This window comes from Solea senegalensis, linkage group LG1, assembly GCF_019176455.1.
Source record: "Solea senegalensis isolate Sse05_10M linkage group LG1, IFAPA_SoseM_1, whole genome shotgun sequence".
Lineage (NCBI taxonomy): Eukaryota > Metazoa > Chordata > Actinopteri > Pleuronectiformes > Soleidae > Solea > Solea senegalensis.
This window is the reverse complement of record NC_058021.1, coordinates 30,789,397-30,805,399: the sequence shown is the minus strand read 5'-3', so window position 1 is coordinate 30,805,399 and position 16,003 is coordinate 30,789,397. Positions and strand designations below refer to the sequence as shown.

Sequence of the window (16,003 nt, the reverse complement as noted above, 5' to 3'; positions counted from 1 at the left end):
CTTTGCAAGTCTGGTCGGTTTTTCTATGGAGCCATGTCCACGCCAATGGAAGAACAGCCAACCACCCACCAAAAACAAACCAGCAACAAACATCGCTCATTAAGAACACCTGTACAACAACTGCAAACATTGTTTATCCCAAAGATGGTGCAACAGCAAAAGCACGAGGTTGGCAACCGTTTTGCATGCTTCTGTGTTTGTAAGTCGCCAGTTTTACGTTTACTCATTTGTGGCCCCTCCTCTTCTTCATTCACCACAAGAACGGAGTCATGTGTTCTTTTTCTCGAGGTGAACAAAGTTAGTTCTGGCCAGGACATTTCATAAATCACGAGAAACTCAAGTGCAGAACTCCTGTGAAGTCCTCCTCACAACCTTTCCGCATTTATCACGTCCATGTAAGATTTCTTCAAATTTTCCGAAGAAAAGAAAAACATTCTGCCCAGATGACGTTTTCAAGAACAAGCTGCCAGAGCTCCCAATGAGGGCTGCAAGAAAATAATGACGTCTTTCTTTTCTCGCAGCCCTGGGAGACAAAACCTTACTCTTACGGCCTACAGCTCCGGTTTTATTATGTATTATTTGTGGCCCGGGAGGGACTTAGACAGACAATCGGCCCTAGTTATCTGTTGCTCATTAGTTCAGCTGGTAAGGAGTTGTGCTTTAAAACCCACCTGTGATAGACAGACAGATTCTGTCTATTATGCTATTATCTTATTTGACATTTGATGTGAAAGAAATGCAGATTGTTTTATTTTTTTCACTCCAGCATGGCTTAGATTTGCCATTTAAAAAAGACAATGGAAATGATTATAAAACATTGCATTTGTATGTAAAGTTTACTGTTCTGAAAAGTTCTGGAAGGCCATTGGCCCTCGGAAATGTTCACATTATCAAATCTGGCCCCACTCCCGATCTACACTAACACTCTTGCTGTCTTTATCGTTTAGCTAGTACCCGACTGCAAAGCGTAAAGCCATTTGTGTTTCTCACTGGACCCAAGACTTGATTTCGGGTCAGTGGGCATGATTTTGCAAGTCTGGTTTTGTGGAGACGGCCCTTCTTCCTGCACCAAGACATTTAACCATCTCACTGACCCTGAAGTTGTTAAATTAGCTTTAGGGTCAAAACTCCTACATAGTTGTGCTTTAACTGGTTTATAACCTCATCTAAATCACATTCATTTATTCAGGAAGCCAACTTCAAGTGAAGACTTTAAAGGACATAACCAACCACAAGTTGCTGTTCTTTGGGCTAGCTGTTACTGCACCTGCTAGCACACTTTGTGCTAATCTAAATTGCTAGCTGTTACTGCACCTGTTACCACTCTTTGTGCTAAGCTAAGTTGCTAGCTGTTGCTCAGTATTTACTGTATTTCTCAAAAAGAATGAAAGAAACGACGGCTTATCATTCGACATTGTCTGGTGCCCATGTTGTCAAGTTTAATGTACAGTAACTGTGAGAATTTGTGTACCTCCCATCATGGTAAATGTACATAGATTTGTATGAAAAAAAGGAGTATACTGTGTTTTAATAGTAGCGTTGGTGCTTTTGTGAGCTGGCATGGTTGTAATGTGTCAGTGAAATAATACACATATATATATATGTATATATATATATATGTGTATATATATAAATATATATATATATATATATACATATATATATATACATAAAGTATATAAAAATGATACTGAATCAACAACCATTCTGTTTAAAAAACTGATAATGTATTTGGTATGTTGTTAGTTCAATGTGTGTACTGGTGTAATACAAGTATATATTGACACAAAGCCACTTCTTATAGTTCTACTGTATATTTATGTAGATTATAATTAATTATTATTATTTGTTGTACAGTGTACTGTATGTAAAGACTTGTTATCTTGGCAGGACATTTATCTTGCCCTGGAAATGTGACATTGTTTCTCTGAACTGTATGAAATAAATTATTTAGGAAATATTCAAAGATGTGGACATTTAATTTCGGGCTTTGCTTTAATTCTGGTTTATACTTTTAAGGTGAAATCGTATCATGAATATTCTCACTGATTAAACATGATGGACTAATTATATCTCATTTTGATAAATGTGCTCTTCTCCTTCATAAATCTGATGAACATTATGTTTTATTTAAATTTTCATGTTGTGCCCCATCAGCTAGACTTATTTTTATCAGAAACTGATAAAAACCTGATTAATTATGCACAGTTTCTGTGTGAATGCAGACAGCTTGATGTCACTGCTGGTTAGCCATTTATTGTAGTGTTTTAGGATAGCAGCAAGTTAGATTCTTTAGGAAACAATGGTTTTGTAACAGCTTAGAAGGTTGAACCATAATACCTCAGAGGAATAATCCCAGTAACTGACTCTTATTGTGTGCCGTTCTGGGTCACTGTGCCCTGACAAGACAATAGCAATAGACCATTTCTGAAGATTGAAGTGAAAAGAGCTTTGGATTTCCAACTCTGCAAAACAAGAACAGTACATCTATTTAAATTATCATTTAAATAAAGATTTAATTTAATTTGATTAAAGGCTTTGACACCTACAACAACCAGTTTAAGTAGCCTACAGCTGTAAAACTACAGCCTAAAAGTACATTTTGCTCATTCAATCATGACTTTTACTACTTTTAAAAAAACAAATGAAGTTAGATGCCACTACTTGCTCCAGTTCTTCCCAGTGCCAGCTGCACCTCAGATAGAATATTTGACATGTATCGCTCACCTGCTGAGTTTGTTTTCTTGTCGTGAAACTGCAGCTTCTTGAGCTAATCCGTATTTGTGTTACTTGTTGCTGCATCAGACCTCTGACTGTGCTCAGCACCATGAAGAGATCAGAAGTCAGCGAAGGCACAGTGATGCCATATGTTGGCAAAAAAAGATACACAAACACATCGTGCCATGTCTCTCAGTTCAGCCGCTCTTGGATTCAGTGTTTCATTAGCCCAATCCATGAAGTGGAAGTGAGCATCATATGATGGGATTAACTATTCATAAGAATTGTAATGATTGTAAATAAAGGGATTTTCAGGCGTACAGAATGAAATTTCCTGCACATGTATTAAAAACCTTGAGGCACATGCATCAATATATTCTGATTAAATGTATACATAAGTACTTTTTGGCCTGATAGTTTAAAATGTGGGCGCCGCAGTTGCTCAAAGTCAGAATTCATAATACAGGCAGGAGTAGAAGGAGAAGAACGATGAAGTTATTTTCAGATTTCTGGCGACACTTAAAGTGTGAGGCCGGTGTCTTGCCTCTGAGAGTCTTACAATATTAACGACACCACTTAAATATTCATGTCACAAACACGGGCCAGTGTGGAGAAAAGATGAATGACAAAGCAAGCCAGCTCGCTCCGTCCGAACCGCTGAGAGGCGGCTTTGATCACCGTGGCTGTCGTCACGCCGGCTTTGAGAACCTGAATCCTGATTTAAAGGCAGGTTATCTGACGAGTCATGATAATGAACATCAGAAGTCTGACCACTTTTCAAAGGCAGAGGCTTTGGAGTAAGTCAACGCACGTCAATGATTTCATGACCTGTGTAGTCCAACACGCACTGCTTGACTGAACAAAAGACTTGCAGGTTTTGGATGACGGTGTGTGTGTGTGTCTGAAATAAGCAGTATGGGCCTAAACCTATCTTTGTGAGGACATTTTGGCTGGTCCACACAACAGGCTTATTGAGGATTAAGACCTGGTTTTAGGGTTAAGGGTTAGGGTTAGAGTTGGGCACTTAGATCTGAAGGTTAAGGTTGGGGTAAGGGTCAAGGGCGGAACTATTCAATTACAAACTCAGTTACATTGTTCAAACCAAGAAATCTAGCTGGGCTAGACATTTTCTGCAGCGAAACAAATTTAAATGGTTCATCAAAAAGTGCATTTAAAAAATAATAAAAGAACTAGTAATGGTCATTTTGGTCATACCTGGTCTTCTCACACCATTATTAGCTGTAACTATTTAGAATTAAAAAATAAATGTGTATGTCATCTCAGGTGCATCACAAAGTGCATGGAACCAAAAAGTTGCACAATATTAGCATTTGTTTCTCTTTTGACACAAGGTAAACATATGTCATATGACTGTGAAGGGTAAATGACAGTGAAACAGTTTCTCTAGTTATTTCTTCAGTTATTTGTGGTGGAACCACAGGCTGGGCCACTAAGATGTTGGTTATGGGCAGTATGTGGTCCATTACTTGCCATAGGGCTGCAGCTAACAACTATTTTCATCACCAATGTTGATGCTTATTCTCTCGATTAAATTGGTCGCTTGCTTATAAATATCAGCGTTTAGTGTTGTTTTTCCAAACCTCAAGATTCAAAAACATGGAACAATTTACTTTTAAGGAGCTGAAAGCAGATAAGTGTCTTTTAAAATCAATTCTTTTAGTAGTAGATTACTTATTGAGTAATGAGGGAGCTTTTTTTGCAGCTCAACTTCGAGAGGTTACTTGGAGTAAATTAAAGAAATCTGAAAGCACAGCAACGGAATAATGTAACCATAAATATAACATATTTCCCTTCCCTTACAATGCTCCACTTTGATTTGCGCAGTTTGCAGTCATGACAAATGCACAGCGGAGTTTATTGCAAAGTCATTCTTCTCCCATATTGTGATTTGTCACAGCCACCGCTCACTATAGAAGAAAGTGATGGAGCAACACTCTTTTTTTATACATGTGTGGAACCAGGGTGTAAACAAGCTTAGGAAATCGTTCCACTGCCTTTGAACAATGACAGGATTCCTGATCGCACTTTTGACATAAAGGCATAATTATGTTGGGGAAAATATGACTCACCAATTATTTAAAGTGTGCCACCTCGTCTGGGTGAAGCCATTGCATTGTGTTTATGTCTCATTAGATGGGGAGATTTCTTACATGAGCTTGGGAACCTGGTTTGTATTATACAGAAACAATTATATATGAGACGCTGCTTATCCCCACATCTGTTGTTGCATTTACAGATTAAAAAAACACATTCTCTGCCCAAAAGAATTAGCCCACTGGACATTTTACATTCATTTTACATGATAGTGTACATTACTGATAATAGGATTGTGAAAATAAAGTCATATGTTCATATCTCTGACCCAAAATGACAAATTAACAGGTTTAAAGAGGTGCGTATCAGCGCGGTAATGTGTTTTAACAGCTTGTCATGTGTTTGGCTGTTGTTTTTTTTTGTTTTTTTAATTTAAATGGGAAATTAGGGTTAGGAAAGAATTGTGACCTTGTTAAAGACACGTTACAGACCCAATTTTGCCTCAAATATATTTAGACAGAATATAGACGTGCAACATTTCCTGGTGGTTTGCAGAAAAGTAGAACAGTGAGTGTGTTTCTCTGGTTATTTTTTGCAAGATTCACTTCACTGAAGGAATGGAATTCGAAAGGCACTGAAGTGACATGTGCAGCTAAGCTTTCACACAGAACATGCCGCATGTTTACTATAATGATGTTGTGCATAAAGGCTTCCCACACCTGCCACATCCAGTGTTCCGTAGATAATACCATTGATTCTATTGAATGCCTGTCTGATGTTGAAAAGACTTATGAGACTCAGCCTTGACTTTAAATTAGCTTTCTCTGTGATATTTCCATGCAGTTCTCAGAGGAGCAGTTAGTGTCCAACTGATAGCAGAGGCAATCTCGGCCCCATGTCCCTCGCGCTTCGTCTTTCATAAGAGAGGACGGGGATAAAAGAGGAACAAATGAACAAAATGAATTGGTAAGTGTTTTGTTTATAGGTATACTGAGAGCAGCACAGCTCAATAAGAGTGTCCTCCTTGTGTAGATGAAAGGACGCATGCCTAAATTAGCGTTTAGCAAAACTAGAACAAGGAACAAGTATAGTACAGTATAGATGATATATATTCTGCAGACAATTTAAAAAGGAAAACGTGGGATTATTGTTTTCTCAAAAACATTTAGTAAATAACTGAATGGAGGGCAGCTGATAAATTATTGATGCATAACTTATCTTATCCTCTCCTGTGTCTTGTCTCGTCTCATCTCATCTTGTCGTATCGTATCGCCTATCGTATCGTCTTGTTTCTTCGTTTATCTTCTCTTATCCTCTCCTGTATCGCACCGTCTCGTCTTGTCTGTCGTCTTGTCTCATCTTATAGAAAAATGTTTAACTTTGCACGCAGACACTAAAGTTACTAAAGAATGTGGTGATTCACAAAGATATTCTGAACACTGAAAATGATGGGATAATTAATTAGGATCATGCAGAAGGACTAAAAGCTCTTCAGAAGTTACAGTACCCAGGGTTTATGTTGAAATGATGGTGAGTTGCTGTTGAGGGAAGATGGAGGAAAACTCAAAAGAACCTTCCTTTGTTTTAATTGTTTGTTTTTGCTTTGTGATTTCATGCTGTGGCCCAGGTCAAGCCTCTTGTTGCGTGGGGAACATCAAAGGTCCTGCGGGTTTAGGAATTGTGGAGCTTCTTAATGAGCACAAAGGACATGCTGTAAAGCCTTGAGGTCTGCAGCACCGGGCGAGTGGTGACTCCACACCGCACGCAGAGCTGGAACATTGTGTGAACAAAAGCTTTGTCATTAGATTTCTCCCTCAAAAAAAAAGTCGTGCAGGGGTTTTTGGACGGAAATAATAAGTGTTTCTCCCCTGACACCTGATCGGATCGATAGTTTGATGATGACAAAACTACACTGCTCAATACTTTTATATTACAAATGTTGGCTTGACTTCACTTTATTGTTCAGTTAAGTCACATTTATCATCAGCGTCGTTGCCACACCTTTGGTGAAATAGCTAAAGTTGTGCCGCTCCATACATAAATATTATATACTGTATCTCTGTACACTTTAGGAACTTCCATACATAAGCTATACATACACAAAACATATATGACATAAACTACATATATACAGTATATCTGACATATGTACCTACATTTGTAGGGGCCACATACGGCGCAATTTGATCTCAAATGGGCTGGACCAGTAAAATAATAGCATAATAACAAAGTTTTCCCTTTGTTGTACAAAACATATTATGAACAACCAGACATTTACTGAGAACAATAAGTGCCATTTCAAGAATATTATGCTTAATTTACACATGTGCACAACTTATAAGATCATAGTGGATTTATACAGTAGTATACTGAGACTGAAAAATATAGTATTTCATTTTAGAGCTGCCACTAATATAATAATAGATTAATCTGTCAATAATTTCTTGATTAATCGAGTAATCGTTTTCTCCATAAAATGTCATAAAATGTCTTGTTTTTGTCCTCAAACCAAAATGATTCACTTTTGATGATTTATTTGTTATGTCCAATCAAAATGGTTGACAATTAATTTAGTGATTTATTGATAATCAAGTAATTATTCAGCTCTAGTAAGTTTTCACAAATTCAACCAGATTGGACCCTCTGGTGGGCCGATTCTGGCCTGCGGGCCGTACGTTTGACACCCCTGGTATAGAGACCTATATTTCCATATGGGCTGCTTCTTTTAGACATCTAATCTGCAACTGCAAGTGTGTAATATGTAACATATGTTATATTATTTGTAGTGCTGCTGCTTCTGCATATTTACTGACATTGTTGTTATTGTCGCGTTTCGATCATTTGTCCTTGCTTTGTGTTGACTCGTAGCGTATGCACTTGAGTATGTAGGTCTTCATCCATCAGCCTGCCTATAAGGATTACAGATGTAAATTAGCCAGTGTATATAATCTGGCATTTTTACATGTTGCTCTGCCAAAGAGCTTGTGTTTTCAGTGTCTGTCTGTCTGTGGCACAAAAGGGAAAAACGCATTAACTTTGGAAGCAGCGAGAGGCTGGAAACGGGAATATAGAATACAGGGATTTCATCATTTTAACATTTTAAAGTGATTGTGGTAGTCTTAAGAAATAAAGTGGAGATCATTTTTGGGGCGTGTGTGGATGACTAATATCTCATTTCAGTGTGGTATAGAGATAAGTAGTTTGATTTTGGCATGAATCACTAAAATCATCTGTGGTTACCTTTATGCATTTGACAAGATTAGGAACAAGATTGTGGTTTAATCAGATTAACAGGCGGGTTTTTGGTGTCGAAATAAACAGTAAATACATTCTCTAGTGAACGAAACACTTTAAAAATTAAGAAAATGTTCTGTTCTAGTGGCTTTCGTTCCAGATAATTCAGTTCTGTATTCACTGCAATCAAAGCAGAGGCAGAGAGAGAGAGAGACTCCATGAAATAATTTCCCACTCTTGATATTGAAGACCTCCATGGACAGACTGCTACAGTCATGGGGCAGAAAGAGAGCTGAATGATCTGTTTGAAATTAATGGAATGGGCAGTGAACCTGGGTGCCAGAGTGACTCACCTTGATTAAATCTACCACGGCTCCGAGTAATTTCATTCCCACTGAGGACTCCAGAAGAGCACTTCACATAAAATATCAGGGTAGAGGTTTGACCTTAGCCATGAGGTCGTGCTGGTGAGTTTATGCCGCTGCCACAGTCAGGTTATGCCAGACACGAGTGGCTCAAAGGTCCAACAATGACAGACACTGTGCCAGTTTGACTTCTCACTAAATGTTTTAGCCATTTGTCTTTTGTGTGCTGCTAATTTTTTGTTTATCTTTTATCTGGACATAACTTTTTTTTTATTAAAACAGCTCATTATACAGTCACCTCCTGCAGCTTAATTTAACTTACTCTGCGATATACAAAACAACTCCAGGTCAGCTGTCCTACGCGGGCTTCGTACATGTGCTTGGAATTTAATGTTGTGATGTTTTCAAGGTTTGAAAAGTGCTTTTAAATGCACTTAAATACGGAGATATGAAAAATAATTTGTGAAATGAAATGTACTCCATCTGAACGTCACTTACTGTCACTTACTCCCTTATTCCCCTTTTAGTTTTCCTTTAAGTGATTAATAGCAATCCACAATCTCTGTTATTGTGGATTTAAAGAGTAGCTATAATTTTTTTGAATATGCACTTAGTATGAATATAAGTATATTAAATTAATTTACATTATTAATATTTAAGTGCTTGACATAAGACATTGAAAGTGCTTGAATTTGACCCAAGAAAATATGCAATAATAATAATTTTACCAGACCTGACCTCCGTACCAAATTTCCAGAGTTTTTGTGCACGTTAACCCCCTCAAAAATCACGGCTATAATAATAATAATAATCTGAAGGATAAAAATAGGTTCCTTGCACAAATTCGTGCCAGGAGCCGTTTCGGGCCCCTGCTATTCGTGGCTCGGGCCCTATTAATCATGATCTGAAGGAAAACAATTGGCCGTTGCACTGTACAGTTAAATATAATCACACAATAAAACATTCAAGGATATAAAAAAAACATCACACAACAATATTTACATGATTGATTGACATGGATGCAGATTTAAAGCCAGTCATAACCTGTCATTTATGGCCGAGCTGCAGGAAGCGTGTGTCTGTGTTTGTCTGTGTGTGTCTGTGTGTGTGACAGTTATCAAGACACATCAGATTATGTCACAAAATCGAGACGGAAATGGCAGCAAACGCTGGGTTAAATTTATTAAAAAACTCATCCGTGAATGTTGTTTGTTGTGAGTTTGACTCTTACCCAGAGCTGATCAGGCAAACATTTATGAAAATCTAACAATGCTGCAGCTGTAGAAGACAAGAGGCTGCCAGTGTGTGTGTGTGTGTGTGTGAGAGAGAGAGAGAGAGAGAAATGTGAGCTATCTCAGCAGGACCACCCAGGCTGTTAAGCCTGTTTGTTAAGGGAGAAAGAGCAGCTTCTCAGCAGCTTCTGTCAATTAGGATAAAAGAGGTTAATCCCTGTAAATGAGGACCTGAAACTGACCAGTTAATTGTAACAGGGTTGATAGTGCTGAGGTTTTTATAATCCCACTGGAAGCTCTCTGGGATACATTTCATTTGTTTTGTTTGTTTTTAAGTTGCAACCTCAGATAAACACTTTACAGCTTAATGATCCAAACGTATTATCAGTGTGTGAGAAGTAGTGACAGAACATAAAAGTGGCAGATATTTACGATTCCAGGGATTAAACTGGAGGTTTTGTGTGACATGAGTGGAAGCCGCAGCAACTGATGTAGTTTTAGGATTAGGGGTGTCAAACACAAAATGTCCTGGAGACCAATGAGCATCTAGTCTGGTCAAGAGGGAAGAATGCTAACACAATATTCCATCATGGTATCGCAATAAAAATGTATAATCACATAATTTCAATGTAAAAGTGCATGTTTTGATAGGGAATGATATACTTCACAATAAAAGCATACTATTTACTCTCTAAATACAGACAGAAATAAATCTAAAATCAAGTAAATAATAACATGTACATACTGTAAATGTAATGTAATATTGTGTGTATGTAAGTATTACTGTGTCTCAGCCACACACAAAGTTGGTGGACCATGTTTACATCCATTGGGGGGCCACATGTGGCCCACGGGCCGCCGGTTTGACACCAGTCAAAGCCAAATGCATATTTTTCTTAATTCCTAATCCCAATTCCTAATACTTGACAATTTGAAAAACACATAAAAACATCTATACCCTGAACCCAACATGGGGCTCTGACATTTAATACTTGCCACTTTTGTTACCTGAACCATGTTTGGAGACACAGGGCATATACCTTGAACAACCTATCACCATTATTTTATAATAAACCCATTATAATTATTGTTTCTTTTAGAGCTGTCATTAGGCTTTGGATTATTAAGTCAAATGAGATCACAAACATCCGTATGAAACATAAAACTTTGGTGTTTTCCTCCTACTATTTCAAAAGTACAAATGTTGGTTGCTAAAAACATAATAATGACACCATCTCTTTTATTGTCGCACTTAGTGTCGATATAAATATGTAATTTATCTGAGCTCGAAGAGGACTGAAAGTGCTTGAATTTGACCTGAGAAATTATGCAATAATAATAATACATTTAATTTATAAATCACTTTTACAAACTGTCCAAGACACTATTATTATGATTTATATCAGTCCCTGTTAGATCTGTCATTAGGCTTTGGCTCATTAAGTCAAATGAGATGACAAACTTACAATAATGAACATGTGAACATTAGAGTTGATGGATAAGGTTTCAACTTTTGAGTAGTAACTGCTCGAGCACTTTAGACTTAAATGTGACTTATTAAAGCAGTTTTGGAGTCTAGATCGTGCGACTTAATGAAATCATTTGTTATTCTCCGTGTTCTTTTTGCCACCTTTTGCTAAAATAATGATCACAGTCCCATTAGTGTTAATTTCTCACACTGTTTTTTCTCCCCTGAGGCTTCGCAGCACTTAGGATTTCCTCAACTACATTTGTGGCATAACATTATTTTGTCAAATTGTATTCACCATGAGATGGACAACTTTGCTTTTGTGAGCCACAAATGTAAAAGGGACATTAGTCAAGTAAAGAGCGCCATCTGGTGTCCAATGTATATAGTACAGCAATGAATTAGCTATAATGTGCTGGAGTTAGTGCTTTGTCTTCCATTCTCTTTGAAAATCATGAAACAAGATAATAGAGGTAATGAAATATGATCAACACATAGAAAAAAAAGACACTTTTTATTATATGTCAGTTTTACCACAGAAGGAAAAAACAGCCCTGTAATAACCAGTGTCTGTGGCAGTCACAATGAATGACAATATTCCATTATTTCCCATCATCATAAAAAAAAGACTGAAGCCACAAATGCCAATTCGATATAAACCATTACAGTTTTGACACAATATCCTTCACTCAACGTCCATGATTTTTAAAATTGACAAACTGTATTCTGTACAGTTTTTAAGACAAAAACAAAAAAACCTTGCCACAACCGTACACAGATGCAACAATTTGGTGGAAATAAAACACATGTGGAAAGGATGCATCCAAAAAAAACTTGCAGTATTCCAACTAATAACAAAGTCTGACATCATGTGTTTCACTTCACATTCGTTAAAGATAGAATTTATTTCAATCCCGTTGAATAAAACTGTTTAAATAAGAGGTTACAGCTTTGACAATAATCTAATAGTTTGTGATTAAGCTATTTTCAACTTTATACTTCCACCAAAAACAGAGTTCTTAAGCTCTTTGTAAACTACAACAAAGCTTATCTGGGCGATTAATTTCCCTCTAAACTTCTTAATGAAAAGAAACAAAACATTCATTAAAATTATATTTTAAAGTTCCCCAGTAGCCACCACACATTTATTTTATTACAACTAACATCGTATTTCCCGGAGTGCAACTTTTCAGCAGTTAAAAACTAAAATATCTAAGAAGCAAAACACACAAAATGTTACCCCTAAAGGAGACCATGATATGTCCTATATTCAAATACAAATTTACTGGGATAAAAATGTTTTCGCTGAACCCAATAAGCAACACATTCACAACAGCAGGACTTTTTTTTAAACACAATAGTGCAATTTTTCCTTATCTTTGCTTTCATATCCTTACCCACATTTGAACAATGAAGAGATTAGTAGAATAAGATGGAAGTAAAAGATCTAAATATTCTCCGATTGTACAAACCGGACTTAACAGGAGATTAAGTGATTTAATTCCTCTTGAGAGTAGAAGTGTTTAAAATAATATGATATTATTTGATATGTCTTTATAAGGTCCTCTCTGTATTGAATGTCATTTCAGTGAGGCGCTTACATTTAATCTGTACATAGGTTAAGTTGTTTAATGTGTGTTTTATTGCGACATGGCAAGGCATAACACAAGCCGTAATTTAACATTTATACCTTTAACTCTAGAGTTAATTTAAAACAAATAAAACACCTGCATTTCCCACTTTACTTCAGATTTTAATTAAACTAAACAAATTATTCTAAATATCACACTGCCACTAATGCACAATGGACGACTTCATCTTCTCATAAATAATCATGTGTGTTTTTCAAAAGTAAACTAAGCCTACATGTGTCTGTTACAATCGCAAAAATCCTCACCTAACTTTGAGAATTGATTATACAAAGATAATCAACAAAGTTGCTTCTATGTGAAAAACTTTGGTCAACTCTCAGACAGAAGTCAGTCTTGGAATCAATTTACACATAGTGCAAGTTAACGCGTACTTTTCTCTGATGAAACAAAGTTCATGAATTTGTTTTTTTTTTTGTTAAAGGCCAGGAGCATCTTCATCACCCTCCATAACTTGCCTCGCTGTTTTCCCCTCACCTGGAGACACAGTTTAGTGTCCTGTGCTCCTCAGACGCCACAGTCATTGGGTCTGTCTTGCAATTTACGGGTGAGGATGAGGACGGTCGAGAGGGACGAGACGGAAATGTGGAAGATCAGCTGCCAGATGTTCCTCAAGCCGAGCAGGTACAAGTTGCATAGGACGACCACAGCCAGCAGAGTCAAGGACTTCATTCTTTTTAGAGACGAGTGGAACAGGTACAGTTGGCACTGTGCACACAGGTAGTTCAATCACAAGATTAACACCAAAGAATGACTGAAACAAACAGTTGTTTGTCCAAAAATTCTAACATTTACCTGAAGCACACAGCAGACAAACGCCACAAGAAAAGCCACAACATTCCATATACCTTCATAATCATCCTGTGTGAAGGAAGAAGATAATTAAATCATTAATTTTATAACAAAAAAGTATGTCTATATGTATTAGGAAGTGTAAATAAATTAGGAAGTATTAGGAAGTGTAAATAAATTTACAACAGAGTGATAAACAATGCAGTTGTTTTCAGATTAGCTATTTCATCTAAATATCAGCAATTATTATTACCTTATTGGATTTTTGCGTTTGTTTACATGTGAGAAAAGCCATGACATATCATATTTATCATTACACAATTTCTTGTGCTTACAGTATATACAGTACTTAACTGCAATAGAACACATCAAACACATCATCCAACAGTCATTTTCCAGGCACCACCATACCTGAAATGTGTTCTCTACGAGGTGCACACCACGAATTATGTTCAACGATGCACACATGATGTTTAGGACGAGCGAGAGGATGCCTGGAGCTGTCACAGGCTCAAGTCTCACATTCTGACCTGTTTAATGCAAGAAAGTGAATAATGTGAAATAATAACAACAAAAGACTCTCACTGTCATGGCAGTGAGAATCTTACAACACTGCTAATTTTACAAGCCTTACCCGATCCAAGACCTTGCTCTATGTGTCCATTTGCAGTGCCATTAGTGAGCTCCACCTCATCCAAGTTAATTACTTGCAGTGGATGAATCCTCAGATCCTCTTGAACCTCTGCCAATGTCACCTCCAGGGCCGGACCACCACTCTGGTTATATTGCTGCTTCAGTTTCTGTATGGTGCCGTCTAAGAATTGGCAAAACAAGTAACAGTTTTTATGTTAACGTATTTAATGTCAGTTTTATTTTTCATCCAGTGCAATGTATTTAAATTCTAAGCAAAATCTTAGACAAAGCTATGTTGACAGTATTTTTCGCACAACTCACCAAATTCCAAAAATGGATATGGCCTGGCTGCCAAGGCAACAACAGTGCTATTGAAGCATGCTGTGAACTCCCAGCGCAGATCTTCCAGGAAGCAGAAGGCCTTAGCAACAGGGAGGCTGCAGTGGCACACGGTCATGTAGGATACACCCTCGGAAGAGATGAAGCTGAACAGTTGAGAGGAGGAGAAGGTATTTAGTAAACAAACAGCCTGACATCGTGTCACCTCAATGCACCCGTGATCCAACAGACAACATACTGACTGTCAGTCTGTCTGTTGATTTAAGATACTGTACTGCATCTTTGTGCAGCTACAGAGAGCATAACTGAAGCAGCCTACTGGTGTTTTACATTCTTACTATATGTTGAGCTCCTGTCCCTTGATGGAGCCTCTGTCAGGGAAACGTGCCAGTGCTTTGCTGACAGTCCTGAGCTGCTGCTTCCTCTCCTGGAGCTCTCGGTTGTGCTCAAAGTCTGTGGAAGCTGACAGGGGGAGTCCATCCCTGACCCGAACCACAAAGGCAAAGAAGATCAGAGACATGATTGTCTGGCTCCATGAAGAACAACACACTGCCTACATGTGAAAAAGAGCAAGATCAAAAATTAGGATTATTATGTTATCATACTTCTGACTACAATAGAAAAAAGTAGGCTGTCCCTTTATCAAATAATTCAAGAATTTTGATTGAAATTAAAAAGAATCACACATCAAAACAAGAACACAATATTTGGAAATGCTGACTCAGCATTCCCAACTTATTAATGTATTACCAGACTGACTAGCAGATGAGAATATTATAAATTACAATCTATTGAGTGCACTGAGCTAAAACTGACATTGTTACAGGTATTGATTTAACTTCCATGTCCTTTTAGAAACTTATTGTGATGTTTAATTGTATTAGTTTTGGATTTTTAAACCGTGTCTTAAATCACTGAGTGGTGGTGAACACTTGGTGCAAACTCATATGAACCTAATACCATAGTAATTAAAAAAAAGCAAATCGGTATTACCACTAACTACAGCGTACAAAGTTGCTTCAAAAAAAAAAATAAAAAACACCTGAATTTCGTCTTTAAGATTTGTTGCACAATCTTGTTTTAGTCTTAGCCGATGTCGAATAGTGTGCATTTTAACTGCGTAGCTTTTAAAGTAAGATGGTCTGTGATGGTACGTGCTCTTGGAAATCTGTAACATTTCTCCCTGAAGTAAATAATATACGCTTTATATGCTTTATAACACTGTGTAACACCTTACCTGATTATAATGGCTTTCATCCTGCACCTTGCTGTTGTGGGTTAGCTGACTACAGCAGCATAGCAAGCCAAAAACACCACCAGCAGGTGGCCAGTCCCTATTTAAGATACGCCTTACTACTGCAGTAGCTTAATTATATATTAGCAGCGAATACTATTGAGAACCTGACTAAAATGTTGTAATTTTACGGAACAAAATACATTGAAGACAAAAACGAGCTAACGTGCGATATGTTTCCTGGTACAACAAACGACAACAAACTATCTACGGCAACGCATAAG

At 37.3% G+C, this 16,003-nt stretch overlaps 1 protein-coding gene across 1 annotated transcript; it reads right to left on the bottom strand.

Moving 5' to 3' along the window:
• Nucleotides 1–11,567: 11,567 nt before the first annotated feature.
• On the bottom strand, nucleotides 11,568–15,990 carry sec22c (SEC22 homolog C, vesicle trafficking protein). Its single transcript, XM_044020220.1, has 7 exons — nucleotides 15,723–15,990; nucleotides 14,824–15,038; nucleotides 14,468–14,631; nucleotides 14,148–14,327; nucleotides 13,925–14,043; nucleotides 13,517–13,582; nucleotides 11,568–13,429 (listed from the first exon to the last, which is right to left on the bottom strand). Exons 2-7 carry the CDS (start codon nucleotides 15,003–15,005, stop codon nucleotides 13,229–13,231), a joined length of 912 nt encoding a protein of 303 aa, XP_043876155.1. The 5' UTR covers nucleotides 15,006–15,038; nucleotides 15,723–15,990; the 3' UTR covers nucleotides 11,568–13,228.
• Between the last annotated feature and the right edge of the window lie 13 nt (nucleotides 15,991–16,003).